The sequence below is a fragment of the Anolis sagrei genome, chromosome 5 (assembly GCF_037176765.1).
Source record: "Anolis sagrei isolate rAnoSag1 chromosome 5, rAnoSag1.mat, whole genome shotgun sequence".
NCBI classification, from domain to species: Eukaryota; Metazoa; Chordata; class Lepidosauria; order Squamata; family Dactyloidae; genus Anolis; species Anolis sagrei.
Genome location: NC_090025.1, coordinates 73,042,105 through 73,059,797, shown reverse-complemented (window position 1 = coordinate 73,059,797; position 17,693 = coordinate 73,042,105). Strand labels below are relative to the sequence as shown.

The 17,693-nt window shown below is 37.0% G+C and overlaps 1 protein-coding gene across 1 annotated transcript in view; it reads right to left on the bottom strand.

The window, feature by feature from the left end:
- Positions 1-776: 776 nt before the first annotated feature.
- Positions 777-17,693, bottom strand: part of LONRF1 (LON peptidase N-terminal domain and ring finger 1) — a 21,870-nt gene continuing 4,953 nt past the window's right edge. The window contains exons 2-12 of the mRNA XM_060778550.2: positions 11,644-11,762; positions 10,428-10,550; positions 9,088-9,240; positions 7,895-8,126; positions 7,717-7,813; positions 6,469-6,583; positions 5,132-5,253; positions 3,771-3,929; positions 3,534-3,696; positions 2,486-2,638; positions 777-2,070 (exon numbers count right to left, since the gene is read on the bottom strand). Coding sequence (XP_060634533.2) covers positions 1,912-2,070; positions 2,486-2,638; positions 3,534-3,696; positions 3,771-3,929; positions 5,132-5,253; positions 6,469-6,583; positions 7,717-7,813; positions 7,895-8,126; positions 9,088-9,240; positions 10,428-10,550; positions 11,644-11,762 — 1,595 coding nt within the window. The 3' untranslated portion in view covers positions 777-1,911. The remainder of the gene's footprint in view (positions 2,071-2,485; positions 2,639-3,533; positions 3,697-3,770; positions 3,930-5,131; positions 5,254-6,468; positions 6,584-7,716; positions 7,814-7,894; positions 8,127-9,087; positions 9,241-10,427; positions 10,551-11,643; positions 11,763-17,693) is intronic.

The following is a 17,693-nucleotide window of genomic DNA, read 5'->3' as shown; positions in this document are numbered from 1 at the left end:
GATTTTTTTTCACCGACCCCACACAAATCTTGACATTTTGGGCTAGGTGGCAAATGGTTATGCAATGATTTTCCAAAATGGCAACCTCCACTTGCAGAATGATGTGTTCATCTGAGGAACTTGATGACTGCTCTGTAGTGTATTCTACTGGGTCCATTATCAAACCTCACACCACTTCAGCACCTGTAAAATCAAGACCGTTATCAGTTCTGAGTTGTAAATTGGCATGAAACCTACAGAGATATCATCACACGTGCAGTTTCTGCGTCCTGTGATATATAGAAGTGGGTCAGGGTAAATCTTTAATGAACACCTCTCATAACTCAGCATGCATTTCATTAGGCAACTATGCAGGAATATCTCACTAGAACTCAAGTAGTTCCTAATTCTAGCGTCAAAGGAAATATCTAAATGGATAGGGTTGAAAAACTTAGTCTACATAGTTACTTAGTTCTGTGAAACAGCCTAAACATTTCAGTACTTTTCTATTCTTCAAAACAATGATTAATATTTACTCACAGAAAAGTATCTCTATCAAATGCCAATATCTCCACACTAAATTGGATTTAAAAACAAACTAGGTTTCCACTTGTAAGTCTGTGACCAGCAGTTCCCATATTTAAATATTTTTGAAGCCAGTGATCAACTACTATGGCCCGTAGTCTTGCTGTCAATTGATCTCAAATGATAAGAGGTTCTACTATGCCAGTTTGCAATGCTTGTAATTATGCTCTAGGAGCAGATACTTTCCAACAGTAAGAAAAAGGGGACATACATTTAAAAATATATAAGCTTTAGGTTTATTGAAAATTAAATATTAGCAAAAGCAAGATTTGTAAAGAAATATGTTACAAAAAGATTCACATACAAGACAGACATTCACAAATGGAAAACCAGAAAAGTAACTATTGGCAAGCAGAGTGCTAACCTTTGCATTGCAGTGTAATATTGATATGAATAAGGCATGGAAGTCCTATATGCACCACACACTTTCAGACTCTTCAATGACTAGTAGGACTTTTGTACTCATGTTCAGTAGTTCTCAAACTCTCACACCTGTGTTTTGGAAGGGTATGGTGAGTGAGCCACAGCTGATTTAAAGAGCTGTAAGAAATAGTACACAGCTGCATTTTCAAATTCACAAGTTTGTGTCTAGGCATATACACAAATGCTTAGCAATCACTGGTGTGTTCAACTTTTAGTACATTCAGCTTTATTTTTCTTTTGGTTATCTTATTGTGTACTGGAGAGACTACTTTCTGTACTCTGCTGTCATGGATCCAAAACCAGTCTCTCAATGCACAGCTATAGGCAACATGTTCACAGTTTTAACAGCTTTTGAACACTCTTCTCTGTTGTTCTTTAACATGGCTCTAAATTCATACAATCGTTTTTATTATGAAGTATGCAAGAAAATATCTTGTGCCATTATTTAAGATAAGACACCCACAAAACAGAAGGTTGCTAGAGCAACATCCAATACTACATTTTAGAACAATTGTGCAAATAGCAACAGAGTTGCATCTGAGGCAAGTTCTGATTTGCAAGATTTAGAATGTGTATCTTTAAAATTGTAAACCCGGACTGATAGTTTAGATCCTATATTTTCCACCATTTTGAAGTTGTAATGTGGAAATACTGAGCTCTTAGGATTATACATTCTCACTTGTACATAGTGCAAATAAGGTAGAAATTTCCACAAATTTTGTTGCTGGATTGTTTTTCTGTGTGCAAATTTAGTGGTATCCTTCACACTGAAGGTATCTATGTGATGAACTACTGATTCAGGAAAACAGGAAAAGCAGTTCTGATAAGTTCTCAAACCAGCGCTAAAAGTGCAAATGCTGCAAAACCCCCAACTGCAGTTACAGATAGAAAAGGGCAAAGTTTTAGTAATATCCAGGCTGTTAGTCATTTGGACTGATCTCTAGAAAAGTATGTCAGTATGTCTTGAATTTTTAACAGACGTTCTTTCAAAGATTTCATAGAGAGAACTGTCAGCTGGTATCTAGGGTCTACAGGAAGGACTGCCAGAAGCCACCAACACCAAGCAGGTCCATTAGCCGTCTCCTTAAAACAAAGAAGAAGTAGGGTTATATTTGGTATTCACCAGAAAAAATAATTTTGACAAAAGGTTTACAAATATCAAAAGAATAGCTTTTCTGCACCAAATATACATACAGCTGTCTCAATCTTTAATTTCAGTGAAAATTAGATGAAAGGGGACTTCCTTAAAAAGAATCCACATTTTAGGTTGCTGTGAGTTTTTTTTTGGGCTGTATGGCCATGTTCGAGTAACATTTTCTCCTGATGTTTCGCCTGCATCTGTGGCAAGCTTCCTCAGAGGACACTTGCCACAGATGCAGGCGACACATCAGGAGAAAATGCTACTGGAATATGGCCATGCAGTCTGAAAAGTATCACAGCAACCCAGTAATTCCAACCCAGTAATTCCAGCCATAACTGTAATACATAACCTAGATACCTGTATGTTTTCTTCTCTCTCAGGCATTGGACCAAAGTGCTGAAGTATTTGACTACGAAATTTGTTTCTTAAACTTTGGAACCAGTTGCAAGCTTGACTATATACAAAATCATGAAGCTCTCCAAGTTTCTTCACCTCACGGTCATTTTCAACCTATACATGAAGAGAATCACATGACATCATCATAATAAGTGAAGGGAATCACATGACATCATAATAATATACAAAAAGAGGATTCAGAAACACATTAACTTAAACCACACATGGTAGAATTAGGACAAGATGGCTCTAGTACACACTACTTCCTGCACACACAGTCTAACAATAAAGGAATTGTCTTTATTATAGCCACTGAGGTGCAGTGTGTTCAATAAATGTGTGTACAAAACAATCAGGGAAGTACTGAAGGCCAAATTTCATTCAACATTCAAGTCAAGCCTGAAACATTGTCCAAATATCTTCTCAGAATTTGTTTACAATATTGTTTCAAATGAATCTTTGTTTAAAATTCACATCTATATCTGTCCACTGCAAGTAGTACATTTTCTCCTTGCTACTCACTTTGAAAAAAACAAAGGAAAGTTAAAAACACAGAGTATGTAGAGGTGTGCAACTGAATGAGTCATTTTTAACATTATAACTCCAGAATCCAATAGCCATGCTGCCTGTGGGATTATCAATGCTATATTTGGACATATTGTGAGGAGTCATGACTCAGTAGAAAAAATAATGATGCTTGGTAAAGTAGACAGAAGAAGGAAAAGAGGAAAATTGCATTTTAGATGGATGAATTTAATCAAGGAAGCCATGGCTCAGAGCCTGAGATTTGAGCAGGGCTATTGATGATAGAATGACTTGGAGGTCTCTTATTCATAAGGTTGCCATAAGATGAAGTTGACATGACAGCACTTAGCAACTGCAATTCCACAAAATAAACTTTCAAAATTCAAGGGAAATTAATGTCACATGAACACCGAGATGTTACAACCAAGATACACTGTTAAAACTTGTATCTGCTATTTAAGTCTTAAAAGAAAAGTCTCAGTACCTTTATATCTTCCAAATACTCAATGTCTGCAGTATGGTAGCCATCCTTCATCCCTCTTCGAAGTACTCTAAATCTCTTTAATCCAACTGTATCTACAACAGATCGCCCATCTGGCAGATAATCAAGATTTCTAATGTACAGCATGCAGCCATAACCTGCAAAGCTAAAAGAAAGGCCACTGTGTCAACCACTGTATTAGATACATTTTGAAAACTTTTACAGGAAATAGAGACATACCCATTTTGAGGGTCGCTGATGCACATCCCAAATTGTTTCGTCTCTGTTTCTATACTTCTTCGAATCATCAGACGGTATCTTGGTTCAAACACATGGAGGGGGCAAGGCACAGTAGGGTAGGCCATAGTGCAAACAAATATTGGAACATTCTTGGTTAAACTGAAGACAAAACACAAAATAAGATTATGATGTTAGGTTAAAAGTTACATCTTCCTGCTCAGATAGAATTATAACTTAAGGAGGAAGTCTGCCTTCACAGACTTTTCCTTCACAGTCTTTGCGCATCACTAAACAACTTTGCTTGTCTATTCTTAAAAGTGAATGAATCACCATTCAAAAAAATCAGCCAAAGTCTTGCTGTGTCAGGATGAAATAATAAACTCTACTTGTAACCTGCCCTATCTTTCCCAGGGGGGAAAAGATGATGTAAACACACATCATGCTTTTCTACAATTAAACTATAATAATTTTGAGTGCACTCCCATGAATTTATCTTTAACAACATGAAAGGATAACAACCCTAAAGCATTTGAAAGAAAGGGAATTAATATTGAAAATATTATTTCAGTATTATGAAGTTGAGCAAATGAAAGATCACTGTTTACAGAAATATTTTCCTTTGTTTTTATCCTGATTCTTAACAATTTACACAACTGCAAAAATTAATATTTTTTGGGAGGGGGGAAAGCTGTACATTTCATTTTGATTACATACATAAGATTTGACTACATTTCCAATTGTACTGTAATGAAACAACATTTCCTATTTTTTAATATACAACCTAGTATGTTTATGCTTCAGTGCTGAGGCCACAATAATACTGCTGAGACAGCAAACTTCTGTCTGTAGATCAACATTTTCCACAAACAAATAACAACAAGGTGTGTGAATATGACCAGCAAACATGGTATGTTGTGCCATATTTTCTGCTCTTTATTATTAAATTCTCACCCCTTTATGTATATACAATTATAGCAGAGCTGGATTTAAAAAGAAAACCTAAACTGAAATTGTCACCTTACTATGAAGTTCTGTGAATACCTTTATCAAACCATCATCGTAATAAGAGAAAACTTACTGCATCCTAGTTTGGGTTTCTTTAAAGAAGATGAGGAAAAGTGTGCTTGAAAAATACCATTTACAAGATTCAAACGCATCAGAGAAAACCCTCAGTTCATTTTAGAGCTTGTAACAGTTAATGAGTTAGTGTAATACCATAACTGATTTGGTAAACTGGGGGAATTTTTTAAAAAACTTTTCTCCTCACCTCCCTTTTTAAAATTGAAAATGGGCACACAACAGTATGTTAAGTATTTGGTGCACAAAGTAAAAAATAGTACATACACACATATAAAACTTGCCTTGCATGTTCAGATATTTCTTCATCATGAATTCTTTTTCTATCTGCTAGTTCAGCAGGCATATACTTCATTATTAGTTCTTCCAACAACTGTGTGGTGCTATATTTTCTACTTGCCAGATACTAAAAATAATGAGATTAAAATGTTATTATACATTTACTACAATAATTAAGCTGCTCAGATTTCACGTTTCATACCATCTTAATGTGATTTCAGCAAATCAAGCTTAAAAAAAAACCCGCCAAAAAACCCCACCACAAAGTGATCTTAGTTTCTCTTTGATACAAATTCCAATCCCGAGCAGATTTATTAAAAATGAAACCTAAACCTACCAAACCTTTCAACTGAATTTTTCTAGATCTAGAATATAAGCAGACCGATCAAATAAAAATGTGATGACTCTAAGTTTATACCTATTACCAACTCCTCTCCTTGTGACAAGCTAGCAATAGCATATTAAGAGCATTTGTGTCTCTTCCTGCCTGCATAGGTTAATTGCACCATCCAGAAGTGACAAAGCTCTCCTGTGGCCTTTTTGTTTTAAAAGAAACCCTTTGGCTTCTTGAAAAGAGACTAAGGCTGTTTCTGAAAAGGGGTCAGCAGCAGCTTTCAAGAACAAAGAGATGCTTCATGCTTGTTCTCTGGTCGCTGCTGGGAGAAGACACTGTGCAAGCATTTGGGGTGAGTGACTACATGTCACGATCCAACAACACAGACTGTGTGTTCATTAGAAGGTAGGGTATTTATGCATGTACTTTTGCCAGAATGGTGTATTTAAATTTTCCAATTACTATTGTCTTTCTGTCATAAAAAATCAAAGTCAAGGTTGTTTACAAACATAAAATGAATTAATGAAGCTTTATTTATATCCCGCCCAATCTCCCAAAGGGACTTGGTGCAGCTTACAACAAAAAAAATAACATAAGTAATAATAAAAAACATAACAAGTCAAACAATTTAAAATCACAAAATATAAAACAAGTCATAATAAATAAGATGGAATATAATTTGGGCTACTTGATGAAATTGTCAGATTTTCAATACAATAAGGTTGTTAATCCTGAATGTTCTGTGCCTAAAAGGAAGATTATCCAATAATAAGAAACAATATGTCCTAAATCCTATTGATCAATCTCAACTTAAATTGATTGTGATAGTCTTGAGTTCTTAACTATCACATTTTAACCAGCTTCTGTAATGGGCTATCTGAAAAACTGTTTTCATACATTCCAGAAAAATCAAGTTTCAACTAAAGGGATTTAAAAAATTAAACTTTAACACAAAATATTCTCTCCTCTCCCCCCCCCCCCCAGCCAAACATTGATTGAACACATTACCTCTTTTAAGCTTTCTTTACAAAGAGGACACTGAGGAGCATAGTCTAAGCAACGTTCTAAACAATTCCTACAGAAAGTATGGCCACATGGTGTTGTCACCGGATGAAGGAAGAGTCTGAAATATAATTTCGGGATATCACTTTAAGCAAACTACACCACTCATTTTCTAATTAGAGTGAACTAGAGGATAACCAAAGCTTGATGCCAACAAAGCAGTATTAGCATTTATTAATGATTCCATATTTTATGCTGTGTGGGGGTTTTAGTATATGCAACCAAGCAAATCCCAAGACTAGAAATTTTAGTACTCAGTGGAATATTACCAGAAACCCAATTATTCCCCAGTGTTCTTCAGATACCCTTATAACATATGTCAAGATGATCTGTCTGACCTAGTTTTACTCACTATCTTTCTATTCCTCTCTAAAATGCCAGCTTTTAACGAGTTTGAAAGCTTCTATGCAAAACCTGGCTGTCACAGTAAAAACAAAAATAACACTGCAACTTAAATACTAACATACAACAAGAGCAAGCTTTTGTCAACTAAAATGGTTTTAGGAACTGCAATAAGTGCTTCCCAGAATGTCAAGCACATTCTGGTATATATTGTGTACCTAGAAGAAGATGACACTGCAAACAATGTTGGCAGAAGAAATTAAATGCAGGGGCTAGTTACAACAACGACCTTCTTAACAACCATAAACTAACACACAACAACCACTTTGAATAATACTTTTTTGGAGGACCAATACAGGCTGCATGCAAATGACAACTAGTAAAGTTGGATACTAAGTTTAAAAAATAATTTCTAGTTAGGTTTGAAATGGCTTTCACTTAGGATAAAGACTTGAAACAAGTGAAATGATGCAGCCACTTAAACTTGCCATAGCATCATGAACCTCATTACCATGGTAGGAACAACCTTGATAAATCTTTCAACCATGTATGATAAAGGTATATGGCCTCCCTGAGGATGCTGGAAAGCATGTCCCAGCACTCTGCACCTTTGGCTGTGCTGGGACTCCATCAAGAGTGCGGCATAATTCCCAAACTTGATACAGAACTGCCATGCATGCTACCTAGACAACAAGATCTTCACACATATGGAGAGATCTGCAAAAATTATGCTTGCCCCTTCAACAGCATGGAATCATTTTCAAATGGAAGCAAAAGGCTCCAAATATAAAAAGCTCCCATAAATCAGTAAAGGACAATGATAAAAATAAACATAAAAGACCCCTGCATTACCTCATACACAGTGAACACTCAAAGTCTGACACATCAATCAATTCCTCTGGGATTGCTTCATAGATGAATGAAAAGGCAGCATCCCTTTTTGTATTTTCTAAAAAACAAAAGAGAGTACTATAAAAAAACATAAAACATTGTATAGATCAAAAAACCACAGGAATTAGTGAATATTTACCTCCTTGTTTTTTATGTTTATTCCTGCCATCTTCACAAACAGTGAAGTCTTGCTCTGAGAGAGACAACTTCCTTTTTAATAAAGCACCTTTCTCTTGGCAAGAAAGCAGAGGCTCTGAAGAAACCCTTTTTAATCCATCATCTTTGGCCATTTTTTCAGCTGAGTTAAGGGAATGGGCAGATTGTGTACGATGCAAACTTCCTCCAACAGATTCTGGTGTCACTTCTAAATCCTATCAGAAAACAATGCAAAGAAAAGGATAAACAACATGAAATCTATTTTATACAATTCCATATAGTGAAGTAGTAATTAATATTCTTTCAGTGGCTTCACAATCCCCTAAGTAAGCCCTCCTTGTCAAAGTCTGGACAGGAAACTGCCCTGACTCCAATAAAGCATTCATTGAAAAATTAATTGTATGGTTTACTTCTCCATGGTGTAGTGGTTTGACCATTGGATTACAATGGAGACAAGGGTTCAAATCCACGCTGAATGACTCTGGGCAAGTCACTCTCTCAGGCTCAGAGAAAGGACAAAGCAAACCCTCTCTCAACAAATACTTCTAGGAAAACCCCTGATAGATACTCCTTAGTGTCACATTATACAGTGCTCTGCAACACTGAAACACAAATGTTTAGGATCTTAGGAATGTAGGGCCCTAAACTAATTTTCGATGCATTTTCCCCATTGTTTTCTTAATGTGTACTGCAAAAGAATTCATTAATCTGGCAATTCCATTTTCAGTTTGTGATATTAAAGGGAAAGCCTTTAAAAGTAATTCAGGAAGGAGTTTTTTATAATATCATTCCAATTTCCAGGAAGGAATTTTTTATAATACCCAGAAAGGAGTTTTTAATAATATCATTCCAATTTTTTAATTTCTTTTTTCTCTTACAATAAAGTTGGACAGTTTTCATTAGTATACACAATTTTTATCTCCTTATAATGTTATTCTCGCGACATATAAGCAATTCCTTCACAAGTTACTTGTTAAAAACAATCATTGTTCAAACTGGGAAATGTTCAATCCCAAGAAAAATCCTTTCCCAGTGCAGAAAGTTGCACTACATTCTTTCCACATTTCTGGCAGCCATGTAATATTTTTGAATCTATCATATCTAAATAGAAGGAGAGAAGCAACATGAGTAAAATGACATAGGATAATTGGAAGTATAAAAATACTCATTACTTACTGTCATTGAAGTGTGCTGTAAATTATCATAAGACTCTTCAGTTTCAGATTCAGAATCATGTATGAATTGTTTACCTCGAACGTGTGAGGAATTCAAAGTAGATTCCTTCAGACTCTTTTGCACATTTTCTGGTGATAGTAAGTCATACAGCATCTGTAAAATTAAAAACATTTAGGAATTAGATGCAACTATGACTAACATTTAGTTAAGTGAAGCTTTTTCAGTTCCCCATTACAGCCCAGTAATATGTTTACTCAGTATGGTTTTCATACCCAATATGGTTTTCATACCCAAGATTAGCTAATTGAGATGTATTCAAAGATCGGCTTTAAGCATTAAGTCTCTTATATACATAAAGAAGTCTCAATTTCTGCCAAAGGTTACCGCTGCTAATTTTCAACCTACACACAAATTTATATTTGCAGAGGTGAATACAATTAATATCCCAAACACAAGACAAATATTATATTCCATCCAGTGTTATTATATTAGATGGTCTTTAATGCAGTCCACTCCTACAAATGTTTTTCGATGTTTCCCCTTCAGAAAAGGCAGCAAATCTATCACTTCACTGCTTCTCTACATAATGACCTTCTCACTATCTTTTCGTAACTATCTTATCACTTAAAACATTTAGTTCTTAATTCAACAGGACATATTATAAAGCTCTCCAGATGGTACACTACACTGATCCACATACAATACCCCTTGACTTAATTTAAAGCCCCAAACCATCTCACACAGGCATTCTGGGCTCCAATGTGAATGGGCAGGATAGGAAAAAGTCTAGATACATACCCCATGACTGGATGCACAATAACATCAATGCTGAAGATTGTGAGGATTCTTTGGAAGGCTCAGAGTTTCTGTAATCATTATGCATCCAGAGGGAGAAGGGAGTGGGAATTGATAGACATTTATCCAATCCTACCTGTTCATGTTGAAGTATGAAATGCCTGTATGATGTGATTTTGAGGATTTAAAGAAAGTCAGGAAAGGGGCTTTGAGCACTGCTTGGAGAAAACGGAAGTATTAACCCTTGTAGCACCTAAAAAAGTACCACATCTGCACACGTAAGGTGTCCCAGTCTATATTCCATCCTTATTTAATAAAAGCTTGCAGTCATTTATTTGGATACAATCTGTTATTCTCAAATCATGCTTAACCAACTGTTTTTCAATTTAAAGTTTAGATTTTAGATCTCTGAAAAACCGTTACACAACTTTTGTTTTCTAACTCAATTTTGATAATCTATGTTTATTACTGGAAGTAAACAAACATGAAAACCACAGAAATAAATCAAAACAAAACAATATTTGGATTCTCTTCATAATAAATACCTTCTCCACTTCTAGCTTTGCTGGAAGAAATCCTTCATCAAGTGCTAAGCAGTGAAGAAACATCTGTAAGGCATCATCTATTGAGCCAGCATTATGCAGTACTTTCGCTCTTCTGTAACAGGCCTGAAAAAGAGGTTCTATTTTAATTAGGCATAAAATATGCTAATTATTTCATCAGTACCACATAAAAGCTGACATTTATGATTCTAAGCATGTACATTATAACTTTCTTCCCATAGGGATCTTTAAAGCAGTACTATTTGGTTGAAATTTATCAGCTATCTTTCTATAAATTCTCAGGCCCCTTGTACACTGACATATAATATCCATATAATCTACTTTGAACTGGATTATACTTTGAACTGGATTATATAAGTGTAGACTTATATAATTGAGTTCAAAGCAAATAATGTGCTTTGATTATCTGTTATTATATGGTAGTGTGGAAGGGGGCACAGTTAGATAAGTGGAAAGTACTTCCAAATAATGCTCTCAGAACTGGAATACAAAAACTTGGGATTTATGCTATTGTCTGAATCGTATCAGAAAGTGGGTATTCTGATGGAATTAAATAGTCAAAAGAAAAAGGAACACCTTATATTCTACCATCACTACTTCCTACACAACACAAAAAAGGAATAAACAGCACAAAGAAGACAGTATAAGAACATATTCCTGAGTCCATTATTTCAGAACTTTCTACCATTACTTTATATGCTTATGGTGCTTGGTTTACAATTATTGATGAAATGTGACTATTTGTACCATACTAAGCAGCTTTATTTTAGTCAGTTAAGTGCTGTAGCTCCTCCCTGCCCCTTCAAAAAAAAAAGGGGGGGGGAGGGGAAAGGGAGAGACTAAAAATAGATTAATCCAGTTAACTCACTTCATATGGCATTTCACAACTTGTCCATAACCTTAAACCATGCCCAAACTTTTTCAGAACCAGAAGAGTGTGCACATATGCATGTGGTTCATTGTGCATTTGATGGAAACAGGCCTGTTGAACCAAACATCCAACTGCTGAACAGTTGTGCTTGCCAAAGCAGTCAAAAGCAGAACAGGAATTGTGATATGACTGCTAAAAACACCCATTCACTTTTGAAAGCATTGTTCGTAACGTGATGAGATTGGGTATAGAAGCCATCTAGATCCACCTTCCTAGAATCATTTTTACATATTTTATAATGTAAATATATTATGGATTTACATTTACCTCTGGCCATTTTGGCATTTTAGCAGTAACAGCATTCAGGTCATCTAGGGCAGATTTATTATCTTGGAGACCCACATAGGATTCAGCTCTATAAACTTGTAACATCAAATCACTAGGATCTAAAAGCAAAAACAACAAAAACACTTCAGCATAAAACTTTCATATATACATTGCATCACTTAATGTGTTCTAAGATATATCTGAAGCACAAACCTTACTTACACATAGCTATTCACAGGGAGAGTAAAAATACCCTCAAGCAGCAAAAAGCTCGGTAAGAGTAAACCCAAGCTGTTGATACCATTAACAACACAATTAGCTAAAATTGGTTAGCTACATACAGGTCTCAATTATATTACCTACATTTACAGTAATTAAAATTGACAACATTTTCCAGAAAGTTAAATAAGTGAGTCTCAACCACAATGCATAACCCTCTGAGTGTGTCTGTGCAGTTAAGTGAGGTGTGAGACAATGAGGGAAGCGAGTTGCAGTTTTGGTATGAACAAGGGGTGGGAAATGTACACCCCCTGAGTTCACTTAGTCTGACCCTTAGTTTTCCACCCAAATACTAACCAAATACAGACTCAGATCTGGTGCCTCTAACAATCCTTGCAAAAACTGGATCTCAGATGAAGATTAAGGAAATTACAGTACACAGAAAACATCACAGGAATTGTTGATACAAACACTGGATATGTTCCAAATCCAAGATGCAGGATTAGAACAACGATCAAAACAAAATAATCTGCATCCAAGACTGCGCAGCCGTAACTGTTGTGGACAAGAGAACACCTGTGATGCCCTCCCTGGATAGTTAAAATCCTGGAGTGTGTGCTGCTAATTCAGGTCACATGGGGAGGGTGGTGCCAGAGGTTTTATAAGCACTGGCTGCCCTCCTTTGACCCTCTTTCTGCTCTTATCAAGGCTGCATCAGCAGGAATGCTGCACTGGTCCACAAGATCTCTGGCTGTGATTTGTATGGGTCTTTTTTCCTGACTTGTTATGGCTGCAGGGTTGGCAGAGATGAAAGTGAATTGTTTTAACTCAGCCTTTTTATCCTTTTATCCTCCAGATGTTTTGGACTTCAGTTCCCAGAAATCCAAGCCAGTTTACCAGCTGTTAGGAACAGTGGGAGCTGAAGTCCAAAACATCTGGAGAAGCACAGTTTGAGAAACTCTATTAATCTTGGGGGTATTTTACTTTCCAGTACTTGTTACAATGTAACCACCTTTTTCAGATTCAATATTCGTGGTTTCATTTACTCACGCTCCAAAAATATCCCCACTCTACCCTCAGAAGTGTTTTTGTGCCCCCCCCCCCCCAGATCCTTCCATGTGGTTCTGTTCCAAGTACAGTCAAGTCACTTTTGAGTCTCCTTGTGAAGAGAAAAAAGGATATAAATAATATATGCATATATATACACTTACACGTGTGTGCGCTCGCACATACACACATACATGTAGGAGGGTTCACTATTATCTACGGTTTCAGGAATCCACCTGTGGTCTTGGAAGGTATCCCTCTGGAATTAATGTGGGTCATACTATGTATGAAAACGTATTCTATATCCAGTAAAATATGTATTTTTCATATTTACTTATAGCTTATATCTACTTTTGATAATCAAAAAAATAATTCTACTAAGGTCCACCTATTTCCCTTTAGGCCACTGGGCCATGTTGACACTTGGTCCAGCAGATGTTGCCCAGCTCAGTGCTGGCAAATAGTATTCACATTTTGATTTTAATATAGAATTTTAATGCACAAATACCAAGTAGAATAAATGCCGCCAGTTTAAGATGCCTTTCCCATTCCCAAAGGGACCAAATCTGGTATTTGCATCAAAGTAAAAAAAAAAAATCAGATGTCAGCTAGTTTCCTGTAAATGCACATGAAGTATTTGGTTGTCACAAGGACTTCACTATAAATAGACAACAGGGTTACTAAAATCTCAAAAATAAAGTTATGTTCTACAAAACAATGTAGTTATTCAACTCAGTTAAGCTTAAGATATCAACATGACTAGCCTAGGCCAAAACTTGGTGCCCTCCAGGTATGTTAGAGCGTGATAGGAACTACAATATTACACATCAGAAGGATACCAAGTGGGTTTTTTGGGGGGTGGGGAGAGGACAGGTAGTCCAGTTTGTAACACTAATTCATGCTGATAGCTAACCATTAGAAATACTTTATACTTAGTCCCTATACACACCTGATGTAACATACTATGACTGTTAACTTATATCAGTGCTTCTCAATCTGTGCTCCTCCAAGTGTTTTGGACTTCAGCTCCCAAAAATCCCAGCCATCTTACCAGCTGTTAGGAAGCCCAAAACATCTGGAGGCGCAGTTTGAGAAACTCTGACTTATGTAAAGACACCCCACCCACCAAATGTAACTGAAACAAACTCAACTGAAATCCATTCTGGCTCCATTATGATGGATGTCCCAAACTTCACTCAGGCTGCTTCCTGTGATGGTTATTGACTGAATTTGAAACCATAAATATGACACAACTAATCAGGTTGTGTCATATTTAAATCTCAGGTTTTACTTAATGGGCTAGGCTACTGAGAGTCTAAAGCCCACAACAAGCCTTGAAGTTCTTGTTTTTTTTGCTACTAAAATGTATTGCATAGTACATATACATCTCTACATCAAGCAGGTCTCTATCTCGCAGCAAAAAAAAATCTGTTTTCAGTAAGCATTCTTCTTTAGGTACACAATATGCCACAAGATTAGAAACAATTGTGTGTTCTAATGCTTAACAGCCAGTATGTGCAAAGAAGAGTCAGTTTTCCAATTCTTTGAAAGTACTACTTAAGCTTTCAGTGATAAGCTGCCCCCATGCAGATACTGTAATTGCGATTACAAAAAACCCTTTGGATTATGCTTTCGAGTCTGAAACTAGAGAGACTAATGGCTTAATTTGCTTACAGCCACACACTTGCCTTTAAGTATAAAAGGTAAAATGTCAGAATCAAAAGTGCAAAATAAAAATATTACGAATGCCCACCAAAAATGAGGGGACTGAGAATGTAGTGCAAAATATGACGTGAACAACTGAGAAGCGTAACAATCACACCAGAAGAGTCTGAAAGGCTTCTCAACAAGGTCCATTATTATTATGTCAGAATCCTTAGGTTCTTTCACCACTGCAATGACTCAATAAGGAGTATAATAAAAAGAGCTCACAAAATATTAGGCTAATTGTATCCTTTGAACTCATCATACCCTGCATTTCCCTCAGCAATGTTTTTAAGGCCCAACACGCTCAAGTCCAATGTCACTGGCATTATACAACCTTTTCCATTTCCACGCCCCCATCTGCTTATGCAACTAACTCTAGTCTCTTATGAATTGTCTCAGTAATACTTGAAGAGAGTAAAGCTAAGTCCCTTTTTAAAAGAAGATGCATCATGTGCTGGCTACTAGCCCTAACAAAGATTACCCTAAAAAGGTTTACAGTTTTTGTAAAATAGCAAATTATTGATGCCTACTTACTCACCCACCCAAAAACTGCACCCATATTTTAGAAGAAAAGAACATTTTTGTATTTTTAGATTTTTTTCTGAAACTTAAGATACTTTCACTGCTTGTTAGAAAACTGACAGCATTTCACCACTTTTCTCTTAGAGCTATTTTGAACTAAGAAGTCTATTGCTATGGAGTGCATTTAATGTTTTCCCCTTTCTTGTACAGCTCCTAAAAATTCTAACTTTTGGCAACTGCAGCCATTTACAGACAAAAGGTTACATATTTATCTATTTCTTTGTAAAACCAAGAATGAGAGAAAGGCGATATCCTAGAGTGCACCAACTCTCTAGGTCACCTTCCACAAAAGCCTTTTCATTAAGCTATCCGTAATAACCATCATAATCCTTCACTCACCTAGAATCTCCATTTAACCTTTAGGATGTTTGCTTAGCCAACTCTGAAAAGATAAAAAGAGCCCACAAAATGACTTCATGACTGGAATGCCTGCAGAAGCGTGAACTCCATGTCCGATGTGCATACTTTCACTGAAAAGCTTTTCAAAGCTACCAAGGCAGGTTCTTGGCAGACTGGTTCAAACAAGCTCACTCATAATGAAGCTGGCTTGGTTACGAAACACAGACTCCCACCTCATTGAATAGATTTGTTTCGTTCAGTAGCTCTGTAGTTCAGCCCATACGGAGCAATTGCCCTGGAATGGTTATTCCATGCAATCAGCTAAGGGTGATGCCCTCCTCAAAGGGTACAAATATATGAACGAAGAATGGCACATGGAACAGAAGATAATGCCTACTCAGAACTACACGTGCAACAAGAGGTACATAATGCTTACAACAACTTGCACTGAGGATCCTCAGATTCCACCACAGAAGCACCTTTAGACTAAAGCTTCTCCCCTGTTGTGAGGATCCTCAGGGCTTCTACTTACAATCCCTGATGAGTTCAACAAGATACCTCCCACAGAGACCTGCTGCCACAGTTTTCTTCCAAGCAGCAATACCCACTGAATCCAACAGTCTGGAGGTACCTCTAGTAGAATATAGAATGAATGCAGTTTGACGCCACTTTACAGTGCCTTAATGCTATGGGATCATGGGAGCTGTAGTTTTACAAGGTCTTTAGTCTCCCTTGCCACAGAATGCTGGTGCTTCACCAAACTACCATTCCCTGTTTTCTAGCCTTGAGCCATGGTAGTTAAAGTGGAGCTGAAGGGCATCCATTCTACAGTGTAGAATGATGCAGCAATGGGTCCTCCAACCTCTTCCCGACCATTTCAATGGCCAAAGAAGTTGTTTTACTGCCATCCAAAAGTTCAACAATTAAGTTGCACACCCTTGTTTGACAGACTTGAACTGCCAGGGACTCAATGCTATGGGAAAATGAGAGTTGCAATTTGGTGAGAAGGCACCAGCACTCTTGGTCAGAGAAATCGAAATGACCTTGCAAAACTACAATGCCCACTGCTGAACCCTCCAAAGTCCAGGTCTTTAGTTGCTTCTTGCCTAGAAATGCTGTTGCCTCAGCAAACTTACAACTCCCATGGTTCCTTAGCATTGAGCCATGACAGATCAAGTGGGGCCAAAAACTGCATGCAACCCAACTGCATGCAGAGTCTATTTAAAAGTAAGGAGTTTCCCCCACACTGTGAGGCAGAGAGTTCCATTGTTGACCAGCGGCAAGGAATTTCTTCCTAATGTTCAAGAAGTTCTTCCTAACGTTTAGTATTTCTTTACGTTGCAGATTTAGATCCAGCTTTTCTTTCTACAGACTGTATAGCCATTAAATTGTAAAGTCTGTTAACTGTGAGGAATTACATGAAGGGTCCTTCCACAAGGCTGTATAAAATCCACGCTGAACTGATAACTCAGTTCAAAGCAGATATTGTAGATTATCTGCTTTGATATTCTGGGTTATATGGCTGCAAATTTTGGCCCTCCAGCAGTCCAAAACACCTGGAGGGTTAAAGTTTGCCTATGCCTGGTGTAGATGCAACCCATGGTTACTCCAACCTTATGCCCTTCCATTTTCGCAGTTAAATATGGGGGTGAGGAAGTTGTTTTGGTGCCACCCAATAGTTCAAGAGTTAAGTTGCAAGTGCTTGTTGGACAGGGCTTGAGCTGCATGGACTCGACACTATGGGGTGAGGCACTTGGTGAGGCACTAGCACTCAAAACTAATTCAGTAGAATCACAGAGTTGGAAGAGACCACATGGGCCATCTAGTCTAACTCCCTGACATTCAGGAAAACACAAAGTATCCATGACAGGTGGCCATCCAGCCTCAGTTTAGAAGTTTCCTAGGAAGGAGCTTCTACCATACTCTGAAGCAGAAGAGTTCCATTGTTGAAAAGCTCGTATGGTCAGGAAGTTCTTCCTAATGCTCAGTGTTTCCTTATGGCGCAGAATTAGATCCAACGATCCTTTCTACAGACTGCAAAGCCATCAAACTGTAAGACAACTGCAAGGATTACACAAATAAATAATAATAATAAACTTTATTTATATCCCACCCTATCTCCCGTGAAAACTCAGAGAAATCTCTCAGTTCTTGTG